General features: G+C 44.8%; 1 protein-coding gene across 1 annotated transcript in view; it reads left to right on the forward strand.

The window, feature by feature from the left end:
- Nucleotides 1-7,227: 7,227 nt before the first annotated feature.
- The window catches only part of LOC129386384 (acetylcholinesterase-like), a 42,916-nt gene continuing 34,280 nt past the window's right edge, over nt 7,228-15,863 (forward strand). The window contains exons 1-4 of the mRNA XM_055074239.2: nt 7,228-7,341; nt 9,408-9,569; nt 14,170-14,331; nt 15,633-15,788. Of these exons, the coding sequence (XP_054930214.2) occupies nt 7,228-7,341; nt 9,408-9,569; nt 14,170-14,331; nt 15,633-15,788 (594 nt within the window). The remainder of the gene's footprint in view (nt 7,342-9,407; nt 9,570-14,169; nt 14,332-15,632; nt 15,789-15,863) is intronic.

Consider the following 15,863-nt stretch of genomic DNA (forward strand, 5'->3'; position numbering starts at 1 on the left):
CGAGCGACTTCGTGGGCGACATGTGCACACCATTACCGCTGAGCATCCTCCGCTGCTAACTAAAACAAATATGCTACAAGTGAGAAAGCCAGATCTACAGACATTATATTCGCCAAACTTCACATAGCTGTCTGTTTTATTGATCAGTCACCTGTTTTATTGTCAATCAGAAATTCACATCAAAACATTGCGTCACGTGTGAGCAGACAACTACAGATGGCCACAGGCCTCTGCCATTGCACTATCCACTGCACACGTACGTGCTACAAGGGTACAAATAAAGACATTAAATGGCTATTCGGCTAATGTTGAGCGTCGTCTGCTCTTTGTCACCCTAATATCTTTAGTAACACTGCAAGGTGTTGCCGATATTATTTTAACAACCTGCGGACAATCAGCACACCACCAAAGCCGCAAGTTTGGTCATTTTCGTGCTGTAGAACTTGGAAGGATCCTTAAACACGGAACAAAATGGAACGATTTTGTTGGGCTATTTGCAGGCGTACAATTTGCCTCGCTGCTAAAAGAATCACGAAGCTATTAAAATGTTTACGTTAGTTGTATTGTTAAGCTTCGTGGCGGAGCCGAAAATGAGCAGATTGAAGAACTGCGCTCGGTGTAGGAAAATACCTGACTGCCTGCGATCTCGTCTCTACGCCTGCTCGATCATCTCGTAAATAGATCCATCTCATCCGTAACAACATTTAAGGCTATCATCATTTTACGTGAACCACTCCAAAACCGGATCTGGCAATAGCAGACAAATACTACACGTTTTCTCGCATTATGACGCTCCAGTATAAGCTACAGTTTGCACTAGCCAAACACAAGTAGAATCACGTGGACGCACAGTCAACAGCAAAGCTTTGCGGCCGCACGTTTTCCGGGGCAGACATAAATTAGAACTCGGTTAGGGGCCATGGCGGTTCTAAATAAATGAACCATCGTGTTCGTCGGAAACCCAACTATTGACTGGTACGCTGATGCTTTGATGCTGTACAGCCAAGATTCGTGGGTTTTTCACTCTTTAGAAAAAAGTTGTGCTCTGTAAACATTTGTGGCTGACCGTGAACGTCCTTGCGCATTCTATTGCACTGCGAAGAGCGTCTTCAGTCAAGAGCCCGAAAGGCCGCGTCTTCTTATACATTGCCGCATTACCGTGAAAAAGAACACAAATGAAAACGAACACTCTCCACTCTCCAAAAATCGAAGCTTTGTTCGAAATTTGCGTTACCGGTTATATTATTATGAATTGCGCCCACAACCAAAAAAAAAAAAAGAATTCACCGATGATTACGATAATCTCTAATGCGGAATTTGACCGCAAGTCTATACGTGTTTTCATTTCGTGGTATATCGACTGGCGCGGAAAATCTATCATACGCGGCACGTCGCAAATGGAGCGAAGTGTGGCGTGACTGCATCGCTAATCTGGAGATCGCGAGAGGTAGCGCGTGGATGAGGCGTGGGCGCGATTCTTCGCAGCCGCCGCAGACAGACCTCCCAGACGACGCGCACTACTTTGGCGCCATCTCGTGGCCACCGTCGCCGCACTACGCTTTACCACTTTAGCTTTACTTCATGCTCTTTCGCCATAGCCATACCCTCCTCCCCCGCTTTCCACCTCATGGTTACGCTGCACGCGCCTTCTCCGCTTTCCTCCTCGCTTCTCTCACCCTCAGCTGCGGCGCTCTGCATTCACTCTTTCTTCGTTCGCTGCGCTCGTTTACTCGGTTACCCTGAAACTGACGCTCGCCGCCGGAACGACGGGCGCCTATGAGCTGCGCTTGAAAAAAGGCGTTGTATGCGTTATCTACAATTGCAAACCCACTTGCTCCAGCGACCGCACCTGTCATCTTTATGAAGAATAATTTTAAACACATGTGTAGTACATGTATCAAAAATAACAACAACGAGAACGTCCGACGCCACGCGAACAATTTCATAGCAATAATTTCTGGCCATGTGTAGGGGACATGCGAAAGTCAATACTAAAAGACATGCAGTGGCGAATTTTCACATTTGTTTCGCTCGATTCTTTCGACTCAAAACGCCCCACTTGAAGTGTGTTCCCTTGCGTTCAACGTAACATTCCAAATATCTTGTATTCCGCTATTAAAACATGCATCCTGGCCATTCAATACAGGGCATTCGTACAAGCGTAGGAGGCAAAAATAACAATGAATGCAGGTATGTAAAGCGCAAGAAATAGCTGTGGCGAAATTCACGGCCGTTTTCCTTCGTAAGTGCTGTTTGCCATTGGCGCACTGCATTCGTAAATATGTATGACGTCATAGTTTGTTGGTGTCTGCTCTTATATGAGAACAATTCCAACGTAACTACTTTTTTGAGAATACAAGCCCGCTCTTTTAGCCTTTACAGCTGATACTGTGTCGCATAGGATACGTTTTTGTTTAAGTTGATAAATTCCATTGATTATTTACGGACAATGTCTTGGTACATTTTAAAAAATTTTTCTATAGCTTGCATTGTTGAATTGTCGCACAAACCTGGCTCAAAAATGCATGTTAATGAGATGAATTGCCTCAAATGAACTGCTGCAATTGACACTCACTGTAGAGGGCAACCTCTTTACTGATATAGGGCTGTGCGCCAGCGTCACCAAGACTGTAATGTTACCGATGAACTAGCCCGGTTAACAAGCAGGTCAAATCCACACTTTCCATGCGCTTATACCGTGCATTCCACTTAACCGAGACCAAACTACAAAAATAGAGTGGTATATCGTAGACGAACGAGACCAATAGCATATTATCTTGTAGTCGTCTTGAGGTAATCAGACTATTTTAGAAGAACTGAAATTTAAGCCGGTTAATTGGTTACGCTTCATTGTGATAAATATCATATAGTTGTCGTACGACACAAGTCATATTTAAAAAGTTGTAGCACAATAACACCCAATGAAGTTGTTTCCATGACGGTATTTATTACATAGTTCTCTTTTGCGGGCTCTGAAGAAAGCCAAAGAAATGCCGTATAGCCTCGTGTAAGGGCCGCATTTAACAGTTATGACGAGGCGCGACCCTTACATGGGACTGAACCTTTTTCTCAAAATGGTGCCGGCCCAGCCACTGACTTTTGCTCACCCCAGTTCTTGTGAACTAGTAGCAGCATGCGGAAACACGCAGCACGTGAAAAATCACAGAATCATGCGCGTGGTATCAGGGCACCAGACGCGATGCTTCTCTGTTGGAATTTCCTTTTTTTTCTTCCCAATTTTGGCCTGCCAAGTTGGGGATGCGGCCTTGATGCGGGTGTGGCCTTTACCCGAGTCTATACGGTATGAAAAAAAGAAAAACTACGTAACTGCGCTCTTGCGCCTTCGTAGAGCAACTCTCTCAATCGCGTTTGAAAATAATGAAGCCGCCATGCCAACTGCAAAAGGAGAATGTTATCGGTCACGGTGCCCAGTGTATTGAAATCAGCTACAGTTTTAAATGGTACGTGATATTCCGGTGCCCGACACGGATGCAGAAATGTTCGTCCCTTAAAGGGCATGCGGGCTTCTTTCTCCAGAAGCACGATTAGGAGCAATTAACAGCGCTGCAATTCCGACGATTCACACGCGCAAGCGCGCGGTGCCGTCTTCTTTCTTTACTAAGAGATCTAAGAGACCACTGATAGAAAACTCGTGGCAGCTTATATCCGGTTGGATCCCCTGCACTAGACAATATCAGCAGAAAAGAAACAAAAAGAGGCTCACCGTGCACAGGCACGGACGTTCGTGGTCTGTAGTGCCACCCCGGCACTTTTAAGAAAACACAGTGCCATGTTTTCAAGTACCTCTGGATTACCAGCATCGGTAATCGGAATGCGAAAATTCAAATTTTCCCCTCGCTTCCTTTAATCAAACAAGTTGTCTCTCTCTCTCGGATTTCTCAAAGGCAATTTTTGTGGTGTGAATTTAGACGTATGTACCACAGGTAAATCTCTCGTTACATATCGCGATAAAATTCTTCGTCTCTCCTTGCATAGAGCCCCTCATTTATGTAGCATATGTTGTAAGGCAACCTCTCACCTTGCTAGCGCCTTGCGAATCAGCCATGGCACCTGGGGCAGCGTAACACGTCCACACATCCGCAGAAACGAAGCCGTGCCCAAACCTGCGCCGTTCTTATGGTGATGATAATGATTAACCTCTGTCAGAACTCGCACGCACTAAAAGGGATAGGCCAAGAATCGGGCGGCGGGATGATGGTGATGATGATGATGATTAAGAAGAAGAAGAAGATGATGATCAAGCCTCAATTAAGGGCACAAAGCCAGTGTGAGGGATATGCCACGAACGACGTAGAGTTTAGGTAATATGATTGAAAAATGAAATAGATTAGTTAGTAAATACGGGTCTTCTTAATCAGTCACGCGCGCACATTAAACGAAATGGCTTCTTCAAATGCTTCCATGCTTCATTCATAAGTAACTGCTGCTTTCACTCAAAGCCATTCAATGATCTGTTCAATCATGAGTCTGATCTACGTTAGCTTTCGGCATGCAAAAATAATCGCGGTAATAAATGTGCGACGAGAGAGAAAGAGAAAAAAAAAGGTTATTTTGGTTGCGCATGGAGACGGGTGCATCCCCGGTGGTGGGTGGAGCCCTCATTCCAGGGCCCCAGTGTGACGGCAGCACTTTTGGCTCTGGTGATCAGCTTTCGCTGAGCTTCCAATGCCGAGCTAGTCAGCACCATCTCCCACTGCTCGCCCGTTGTTGCTTTTCGGTTCGAGATGGGGGGGGGGGGGGGGGGGGTGTTAAAAATTTGGCAGGCCCATGTAATATGGCATAGAGTTGCTCGCTCTCAAAAACTGCAGATGGCTGAAATTCCTCTGGAGCCTGCACTGCGCGTCTGTCTTAGCGGAAGGGTTGCTATTGCACTTGAAGTGCCAACTATTAACCTGTTAACAAGCCCACGAGTCAGCCTGTTCAAATGGCTTTATTTTAGTGTGAAGTGCGTATCTTCCCAGATAAGCATCAGGACGACACGTGCAAATTGTGCCAGGAAGGACCAGCAACACTCAAACACATGCTGTGGGAGTGCAATGTAGTCATAGGAGGGATGGCAGTTACTCCGGAGACCCTGTCGTCGAGGTGGGCCGCCGCTCTGCGCAGCTCAGACCTCGGCATCCAGACGTGGGCAGTCCAGCAAGCCCGCGAGGCAGCGCTGAGACAGGGCCTTAACGTTGCCCCTTGGGAGACCTGAGCCCGGGTCGCGTTAAACCTTGCCGGACGTACAAGAAAGCTGTATTTATCCATCCATCCAAAGCACTACTTGGCTCATTGGGCGCTTTCCCGGTGTCCAGTGGTGGTGGTACATTTAAAGGTAGGAACGCTAAAAAGTAAGTGTAGTATGTACGAGATCGACGTAGAGTTTAGAAAAAAAGTAATAATGTATGGAAAGTGGTTACGTAGACACATATACGTAGAATAAACCAACAAATTTGAATAGAAAAAAATTCGGAATGAGTTTGCCCGTAGGCGGATTCGTGCCCAGCCCACCCCGAGGAAGCTTTGCAGTGAGAGTCGAAAGCGTTACCTCTATTCCACACCAGCAGGTGTTATCAGCGAGAAGAAGGAGCGCCTAGTTCGCGCGGCGCGCCTAGCGGTTCTTGACGTCACGGGAGAGGGCTCGCCACTCGTATACAAAAGCCCGCAATGATTCTGGGGGCTACTGCGAAAGCACTAAAGGGAACACATTCGGGTACTGCATGGGGGACTACTTCGGTAAAGTACATTAGGAAGCAAAAGTGAATCATAATAATTTGCAAATGTAGCCCCCCATGTCTGTCCCCGAACGTAGTCCCCCAATGTGTTCATTTTAGTGATTTCGCAGTAGCCCCGGAAGTGTTGTGGGCTCCCTAATTAGCCTCCAGCCATGGTCACATTCTTGAAATAAGAAGAAACTTAGTTTAGGATTATTTTTGAAAGAATAAAACGTGCAGATACCATCTGTGGCAGCCTGTTTAATTGAAGATTTCGTTGTTCGCGAAAAACGCTGTAGCGACGACCTCGCCAGACAAACTTTCACTGGGCAACATCTTGCTCAACATGAACTTGTGGTGCTCGAACATGCAGATGCTGCGCATAAAGAGGGAATGACGATGATTGAATGACGAAGACGGCATGACGACAGACGGATGGTGACACTGGATTATCGCCGAAAGGGGGACCACGAAGGCATGACGATGACTAACGACGACACAATAACGGTGATGGCATGGCGACCACGGAAGCAATGAGGACGTTGGAAAGACAATGACGGTATGAAAGTCAGTTGAAGGTCAGGCGATCAACTGCGCGCCAGAGTAGGAGAGCGCGCTTTTCAACTGGTCCAACTGTCGCTCCGCACGGCTGTACACGCGACCGAGCGCATATACAGTATACGCGGCCGGCGTACCTTATCGTGTATGTAATCTGCAGTGGGTGCAAAGCTATACGGCGAGCCGTGGTGGCTGATGGCTTTGCGCGCGCTACATTTCCGCAAGCCCACAGTTTTGGAGGTCGCATTATCGAGGTTTCGCACACGTGGTGGAGCGGGCGGCAGCAGCACGAAGCGTTCGCTGCGCGCTGCTGGCGCTCTTCACGCCAACGTTGTGAGAGCGAGTGATCGCGCTCATCTCGCGAGATCTGCTGAGGTTTGTATCTGCGCGCTTCACACCATGCTTGTTCATTTAGGTAGTAAGCCAGTGTTCACTGGCAATATATAGGCTGAAAAAAAAAAAAAAAAACTACGAACGTCGCTTCGTGCAATAGTCCAATACCTGGCTATCACTATGAACGCGCCACCTTCCAGGTGAAAATTACACTTCTTGTTATTGTTATTATAATATAGGAAAAGAGAAAGAGGTTCGTGAACGGCGGGCTTCTTGAGAACGGCTCTCGTGAGCGCGCACGGAGAAGTAAACGACGAACGACGGTGGGCTGCAAGCTGCCAGGCCGTTATTTGAGGTGCAAGTGAGCCAGTTTCACTGACGACAAGGTATGCATCATTTCACGAAAATGATCTTCTTCGCTGCCCCTATGCTAGCTAGTGTGTGCCGATAAGCCATCAGATTAGACGCGACGGTGACAGATCATACAGGTGATCTCAATGTCAGCAACGACTGATCCCCGCTGTCGTCTTTTTTTTTTTTTTTTTTATTCCTATCCATCTTACAGAGATCGCGAAGAGCGTCCACGCCGGTTCTCGTACCCTACGACCCACTTTTTGATATGGAGCGTCAGGAGCCCGACCGATCAACGGCCACTTCAGTGCAGGGTTCCAAGAAATCGAAGCGGAGGCGTTCTTCTAAAAAGCCCAACAGCAACCAAACGCCGAATGCTGAGGTAAAATAAAATACATTGGCAATAATTAATTAAATAATAAATTAATTCATCAATGCATTCGTTCAATATATATTGCTTTCATTAATTTATTCAAATTTCACTTACTTTCTCTCAAAGCCAAAGCATTAGAGAGAGGAGTGGGGGTCGCAAAAGTACATCAATATAAGGGCGCATAACATAAGTTACTAACAAATGAAACAATTAGGATTGCACGAAATATCCAGAAACAACATTATTAAGGCTTTTACATTGATTGTGGAGGCAATGGAAGCTGGGAGGCGGTTCCAGTCAGGGCTAGTTCCATGTCACGAAATAATTACATGTTGGTACGAGTGTTGGGCACGTTGACCTCAGACTGATGGTCACTGCGGAAATTGCATACATGGTGCTGGCAAAAAAAGACAATCACGCAGGTTTGGGCTTAGTGTTAAATTTTATGGAAAAGACAAAGACGTGAGATTTTGCGACACAATCAATGGTTAGACCGGTTAAGATTTACTTTCATTTGACTAAGGCATGCAGTACAAAATAGGTTACATAATATGAAGCGAGCAGCGCGATACTGATTGACTTCGAGGTTAAGAATGAGCGTGGTAATTTGTGGGACCCGAATGGATGACGCATACTCAAGTTTGGATTGTATGAGCGTTTTACGTAAGAGTACATTAAGAGTAGAGGGCACAAGGAACAAATTCGGCAGAATGTAGCCAAGCTCATGGTTAACTTTGCTGATTACATAATCAATATGAATCTGCCGCGAAGGATTGTCAGAAGTAGACACGCCGAGGTATTTGTAAGTGTTAACTTGCGTTAAGCTAGCGTTACAAAGTACATGCAATGCTCATTGTTACAAGTACGACGCGAAACTCGACTATTTGCGTTGAGTGGTGTCAAGTTTCATTATGCAAGAGTAGCACCAAGCAGAACCGTTGCTTAGGGCAACTTCAATCAATCAATCAATCAATCAATCAATCAATCAATCAATCAATCAATCAATCAATCAATCAATCAATCAATCAATCAATCAATCATTTCAGTATCAAAGACACTTGGAGCACAAGTTGACCAGACGGGCTTAAAATGTCACAAATATAAAGCAATCGTCCACGAAAGCTTTCATTGGCGAGAAAATATTATTGGTAAGGTCATTAACGTAGATAAAGAATAGTAGAGGTCTCAATACCGATCCATGCGGCACGCCTGATGTTACGTTGTTGAAATGGGATTTGTTAACTGATTGTTGATTAATTCCGTCCTTTCTTAACGGAATTTACCACTCACCACTGGCCGCCAAGGAAGGAGGATTGAATATCACAGCACGACGTTTATTGCTGAATGTTCCTGACTATATATCGAAAAACGTGTCGTATATGCGTGGCATTACGGTCGGCAGCGTTAATTGTAATGGCATTAACATCGACATTATCCTTGCGATGGTTTCATCCATTCCCGAATGCTTTCTGCCGTTCAATCCTTCAGTCTTTCTTTCCCTGAATTTTGCACCTACCGCTGGTATCCAAGGAAGGAATATTGAATGATACAGAACGACGTTTGTTGCTCAGTGTGCCTGACTATTTATTCACAAGCTTGACGGAACCATGGCATGACTATAGTGCGAAGCGTTAATGCTAATCCCAATACCATTGACAGTCATCGTGGGGATGGGGTGTGCCGCAATTTCTTAATACTGTGCCGTGAGAAGTATACGGGAAAGCTAAAACTATCTAGCAAGCGATTTGATTGCTTCCCGCACGAAATAATATTTCATCGTTCTTTCTTGCTTCCAGTGTACTTTGTATGACCAGAAATAACGGTCATGAAATTCTAAATTTTCCTTGGGCTTTGAGTTTAGACGCCTTTCTTATGGTCCTGCTGCCTGTTTGAGATTTCTTATCAGTGTACACTGGTCGTACTACGCTAATACATCTTCCTTCCAAAGCGTTCTGCTTGTGGCTCACAGCCCGTGTTTTCAAAAAGTCTGCGTTTCAAAAAGTCTGCGGGAACGCATCTTCATTGTCCTACTTGAGTTTGATAGCGGCTCTACTTACCGCGCACGCACAATACAGGTGAGCGGTCAACACACGGCGGCCTCCGAACCGGCACCAAAGCCAGGACAGCCTGACCAGGACAGCACAGCGATCAGCGCAATTCGGGAGGGAAGTCGAGTCAAGAGGGGCCATCGCTCGAGGAAGAGCAGTTCTGCAGGACGCCATGCTGAGCAGGAGCAGGTAATGTGCATCCAAATACGAAGTTCCACGCTGATCGGGTGCTGACCAGTGCGACAAGTCACTCGATCAGCAGGTTGCGGCTAGCTATTTGTGCCTGTTGCTAGGTCGCGATACAATTTGTTATAGCGCAGACACGACGATACGAACATAGAAGGCACATAAACGCTGTGTGTTCTCTCGTGTACCTTCTATGCAGTATCGTATTGCCTGCAGCACCGAGCACTCCTCATCTCTACAGTATATAAAATATGCAAAGGGCTAGTTCTAGTAGATAAGCATAAACATCCAGGAAAGTGCATGGGAATACGGCGCCACGGTAGACTCAATTGCTAAGAGCATCGCACCCGTAATGCGAAGACGTGGGTTCGCCTCCCACATGCCGCCAATTGCTCTTTCATCCAATTTAATTTCCATTTATTTATCATTTATTCAATTCAATTAAGAACTACAAATAATTTATGCTATGCTGTCCTTGGTGTCTTTGTTTGTTTTCTTCTTATGATAAATGCAACGACGGACTGACTGTCTTGGCATTTTTGTCCTGCCGGGCGCACGGAAGTGTTTAGACATTGTCTATGAATTTCTTCTTGTGTGCAAGTTGCTTATCTGCGGGGACATTGAATCAAACCCAGGTCCCACGCAAAATGAATTGTTTGAAGAGTTGCTTGGGGGTACAAACTGTTATCCGTAACGATATTTTAAAAATGAAAGTCCAACTATCTAACGTAGAAACATTGATAAATAACCTTCAACAGACGCACACCCAACTTGACAAAAGGTTATCTGAATCTTCTCCGACGGAAGGGGATCAGATTCAAACTACTCTAAAGTCTGTAGAAAACGTTATTGGCTTCCAGTCAAAGAAGCCAACTGATATCGAAGACAGAAATAGGTGGTCAAACGTAATTATTCATGGCGTTTCTGATTGTGGCGACGAAAGGGAAGCGGCCCTCAAGGAAAGAGTTCTCACCGAGGTAATGAGGAATAAGCGTCAAGTACAGTGCAAATCAATCGGCCGCGTTCACAGACTCGGCCGACAAGGCAGCAAACGACCGGTCATCATCTATCGGCAAGATTTTAACGAAAAGAAACCTATATTTGAAAATTGCAGCAAGCTCAAGAATTTAGGCATGTCTGGACAAAATGATTACTCGCAAGCAGCGCTAAAGAAACCGAAGCTTCTGTGGGAAAGCGCGAAAGATGAGAAACTGCAAGGTAAAAAAGTACACCTACTTCATCATAAATTTAGGGTCCATAAAGATTTGTTCTTTTAGGATGAGACAAAAAAACATGCGCGTCCACATAAACAATCAGCTCTCTGAGCAGCCAGAGCCTTGATGCTTTTGCAAAGAATCTGAGAAGCACTTGCGCATAATCACCCTAAATGCTCGCAGTGTAGTAAACAAAACACAACCCCTTCAGGTTTCTTTACTAGAACATGACCCACACATTTCCGTCATAACCGTGACGCGGCTGCGGACTGAAATTGCCGACGAGGATATCTTCCCTAATTGTTACCAAGTTTTTCGTAGGGATCGGCCTTTCAGGGGAGGGGGCGTTGCAGTTCTAATTAAAGACCACATACAGGCTGTTCTCTTGGCAGAAATTTCCGTCCTTGAATATTTGTGCATAAAGATCTCATGCTGGGGCCATGGCTTCATTCTGTTTGCGATTTACGGACTTCCTGATTCATCACCTGATTATCTGTTCAAACTGCAAGAGCACATGTCTCGGTTCCAAAGAAGCAAGCTGCTACTTATTGGTGACCTAAATCTGGCAGGCGTTAATTGGGAGCGTTTTGAATCCCTTCCTCAAAGCGGCAATAATTTAAACAGTGTACTTAACATGATGGTAACACTTGACCTAATGCAAATAGTTTAGGAACTGACACGTGTGCAAGGAACTAGGAAATCTGTACTGGATTTGGTATTTTTGCCTAGAGGATTACCTGATTGCACTGTTGAAGTTGTGGCAGGCATCTCTGACCACCTGCTTATCAGTGTTCGCTTACTCATTGTCGCTTTTACTCAATCTAATAACACTGTGAAACATTGTTCTTTCAAAGACTACTCACGTGCAGATGATGCATCCACTATAGAACATTTGGTAACATGCCTTATCAATTCCAATGTTGCGTATTTGAACACACTTTGGCGCCCTTTTAAAGATATGTGCCACTACGGTATAGATAAGTTTGTGCCGAGCAAACGTAAATTTGTTTGTAGACAAGCGCCGTGGATGACTTGTGAAATAATCCACTTTAAAGCGAAATATATAAAGATTAAAGAAACAGCGCTTCCATTTACATCATTTAAAGCATTTAAAAGAAATTCTTGCACATGCAGTACACTCTCCGAAAGTACATTATTTTAATACAGTGCTGCCAAATTTCATTGAAGAGGAACCCAATAAGTTTTGGAATTATGCAAGTGAAAAAAAGAAACCGTTGTCGGAAATTTTGGTTGATGGTTCTGTAGTTACCAACCACGAGAACACTGCGCACCACTTCAATGACTACTTTCACGGTGTTTTCAAATTGCGGTGCTCGTCCATGCAATGACATAGTGTTTCACCCCTGTGATGTAAATTTTACTTCATACGCTGGCGTAGTTTCTATGTTACTAAATTTAAAAACTAAATTATGATGTGGTCCTGACAACCTTCCTAACGTGTTTCTGAACAGATATGCTGAATCTGCTGCCAAGTTTTTAGCTATTCTATTTCGTATTTCATCACTTCATGGACAATTACCGAGTGACTGGAAGATAGCCAGGCTTGTGCCAATACACAAGAAAGGTGACCACGCATTAATACAAATTACCGTCCAGTACCACTTACATCATCATGTTGTAAACTAATCGAACCTATTAATTGCCAACCAGATTGATGAATTTTTGATGCGCACGCATTCCTCTCTAATTTCCAGCACGGGTTTAGAAAAGGATACTCAACAATTACACAACTAGTGTCAGTAATACAGTCACTCGTTTCATGCCTTGATAAGAACGGTCAGATTGATGCAGTATTTCTTGACTTCAGTAAAGCTTTCGATAGAATTCCCAATGACAAACTAATATTAAAGCTCGGACGCATTGGCCTCCCGGAAATTTTATTCATATGGATATCAAGCTATTTAACCAATCGCTACCAATTTGTAGCAGTTAATGAGCAACAATGAGGTTGCCTTCCGGTCGGCTGTGGCGTGCCCCAAGGAAGTGTGCTGGGGATATTATTGTTTTTATTATATATTAATGACATTACTACTGAACTTGATCCGAATGTCCAAATCAGGTTGTTTGTGGATTATTGTGTGGTTTTTCAAGAAATAACTTCAATTAACGACCGAATCCATCTGAAGTCCTCTCTGGCTAAGATTTTTTAATGGTGTGAAACGTGGGACATGAAACTTAAAACTGATAAGACCGTCTTTGTTCGCTTCTGTCGCAAAAAAGCTCCACTTTCTTATAACTACAGGCTAGGTTCGTCACCTTTGCTGGAAGAGACTAAACATAAGTATTTGGGTGTCACACTAATACTTTATCATGGAATTTACATATACATAACATCTGCTCTACCGCATTCCGTAAACTATACTTTTTAAGACATAAGCTCAGAAATTCTCCCCCTTGCGTAAAATTACTTGCTTAGAATTCACTAATTCGATCGAAACTTGAATATGCATGCGTTGTCAGGGACCCGTTTAGCAAACACAATATCACCCGCCTAGAAAAGGTGCAGAGAAAAGCTGCAAGGTTTATTTACTCTAAATTTTCCCCGTATGACTCACCCTCTGAATTCAGTCCTTTTTAAATTAATTTTAATTCAGTCCTTTTTTAACCGCATTTACCGCCCACTACTGCGCCAAGGAAGAAGGATTGAATATCACAGCAGGACGTTTATTGCTGAATATTCCTCACAATATATCGAAAAACGTGTCGTATACGCATGGAATTACGGTCCCCAGCATTACTGTTAATGGCATTAAAATCGACGTTGTCCGTGCGATGGTTTCATTTATTCCCGAATGCTTTCTGTCATTCAGTCCTTCAGTCTTTCTTTCCCTCAAATTTCCACCCACCGCTGGTATCCAAGGAAGGAATATTGAATGTTACAGCACGACGTGTGTTGCTCAGTGTGCCTGACTATCTATTCACAAGCTTGACAGAACCATGGCATGACTATTAGTGCGAAGCGTTAATGCTAATCCCATTACCATTGACAGTCATCGTGGGATGGGGTCTGCTGCAATTTTTTAAGAGTGTGCCGTGAGAAGTATACGGGAAAGCTGAAACCATCTCGCAAGCGATTTGATTGTTTCCCGCACAAAATAATATTTCATCGTTCTTTCTTGCTTCCAGTGTATTTTGTATGACCAGAAATAAAGATCATGAAATTCCAAATTTTCCTTGTCGCGGAACGGTGCCTGGGCTTTGAGTTTAGACGCCTTTCTTATCCTTCTGCTGCCTGTTTGAGATTTCTTACCAGTGTACACTTTCTTACGAGTGTACAGCCCGTGTTTCCCAAAAGTCTGCGGGAATGTATCTTCATTGTCCTGCTTGAGTCTGATAGCGGCTCTACTTACCGCGCACGCACGACACAGTTGAGCGGTCAACACACGACGGCCTCCGAACCGGCACCACAGCCAGGACAGCCTGACCAGGACAGCACAGCGGTCAGCGCAATTCGGGAGGGAAGTCGAGTAAAGAGGGGCCATCGCTCGAGGAAGAGCAGTTCCGCAGAAAGCCATGTTGAGCAGGAGCAGGTAATGTGCACCCAAATACGACGTTCCACGCTGATCGGGCGCTGACCAGTGCGACAAGTCACACGATCAGCAGGTTGCGGGTAGCTATTTGTGCCTTTTGGTAGGTCGCGATACAATTTCTTATAGCGCAGACACGAGGATACGAACATAGAAGGCACGTAAACGCTGTGTGTTCTCTCGTGTACCTTCTATGCAGTATCGTATTGCCTGCAGCACCGAGCACTCCCCATCTCTACAGTATGTAAAACATGCGAAGCGCTAGTTCTAGTAGATAAGCATAAACATCCAGGGAAGTGCATGGGACTACGGCGCCACGGCAGAATCAGTTGCTAAGAGCATCGCATCCGTAATGCGAAGACATGGGTTCGCATCCCACATGCGGCCAGTTGCTTTTTCATCCAATTGAATTACCATTTATTTATCATTTATTCAATTAAGAACTACAAATAATTTATGCTATGCTGTCCTTGGTGCCATTGTGTGTTTGCTTCTTATAATGAATAAAAATCGGGCCCCTCGGTTCCCTTTCTTCCCTTGCACGAACGCACGCACGCACGCACACACACACACAGACACACACACACGCATATATATATATATATATATATATATATATATATATATATATATATATATATATATATATATATATATATATATATATGTGTACGTATTGTTTCGTTCTATTTTAAATCGTAGCTGTATTTGTCTCTTCCCGCATCTTGGTTGCGCCGTCCTTTCCTCGTCGGCGATATTTGTGGCAATGAGAAATGAGAAGACAATTTTGGCTACACTGGTTAGGTTCTGTCTGCTGTCTCTTCGAGCAGACAATTTCGGTAACTGGATGTGTGCCAGAACAGACAACTTGCACATTGGCTGGTGTCAGGCCTATAGTAGACAAGTTGGTGCTCTAGGTACAATGTACCACTGGATCTATGCTAATGCAAATACGGCCGGTCTTCGCCGATCTCCCAGATTGTACGTGTTACTGTGACACGCGGCGTATAGAAGGACTAAATGTATTCAGATATGCGTCACACTTCTCTATGCTCTACACGTCTTATGAACATTCTTCCCTGGACTAACATCATGCATCGCTTTTTTCCCTCCTCGGGACACGGAAAGCTAAGAGCTACTGAAGACGAGGCAGTGCTCGTGTCGTCTGCTACTAAATGACACATCGCTCGCCCACACAATCCTGGCATTATTTGTATTCTTACATTGTGCTTGACCTGCGTCTTTTTTTTTAAGACTATTCCCGATCAAACGAGATTCTCCTGGCTCTCGACTTCACTGTACAGGTGGCTGTGACGGACAAGGCGGCTGACCTGAACAGGCCTGTATCTGAGCGCTCGATGACCAGCACCGCCCTGGAGCGCAGTGGCGTCAAGAAGGGCCGTCGTTCGAAGAAACTACGTTCGGTCTCTTCGGCCTCGCAAGAGACTCCGAAGCTGGAGGTATATATAGTCGCTGGTCCTTTGAGCCGAAATGATTGCTCTAGTGGCTGTGACCAATCTGATGACGCGCGAAAG

This window comes from Dermacentor andersoni, chromosome 4 (assembly GCF_023375885.2).
Source record: "Dermacentor andersoni chromosome 4, qqDerAnde1_hic_scaffold, whole genome shotgun sequence".
In the NCBI taxonomy this organism is placed as follows: domain Eukaryota; kingdom Metazoa; phylum Arthropoda; class Arachnida; order Ixodida; family Ixodidae; genus Dermacentor; species Dermacentor andersoni.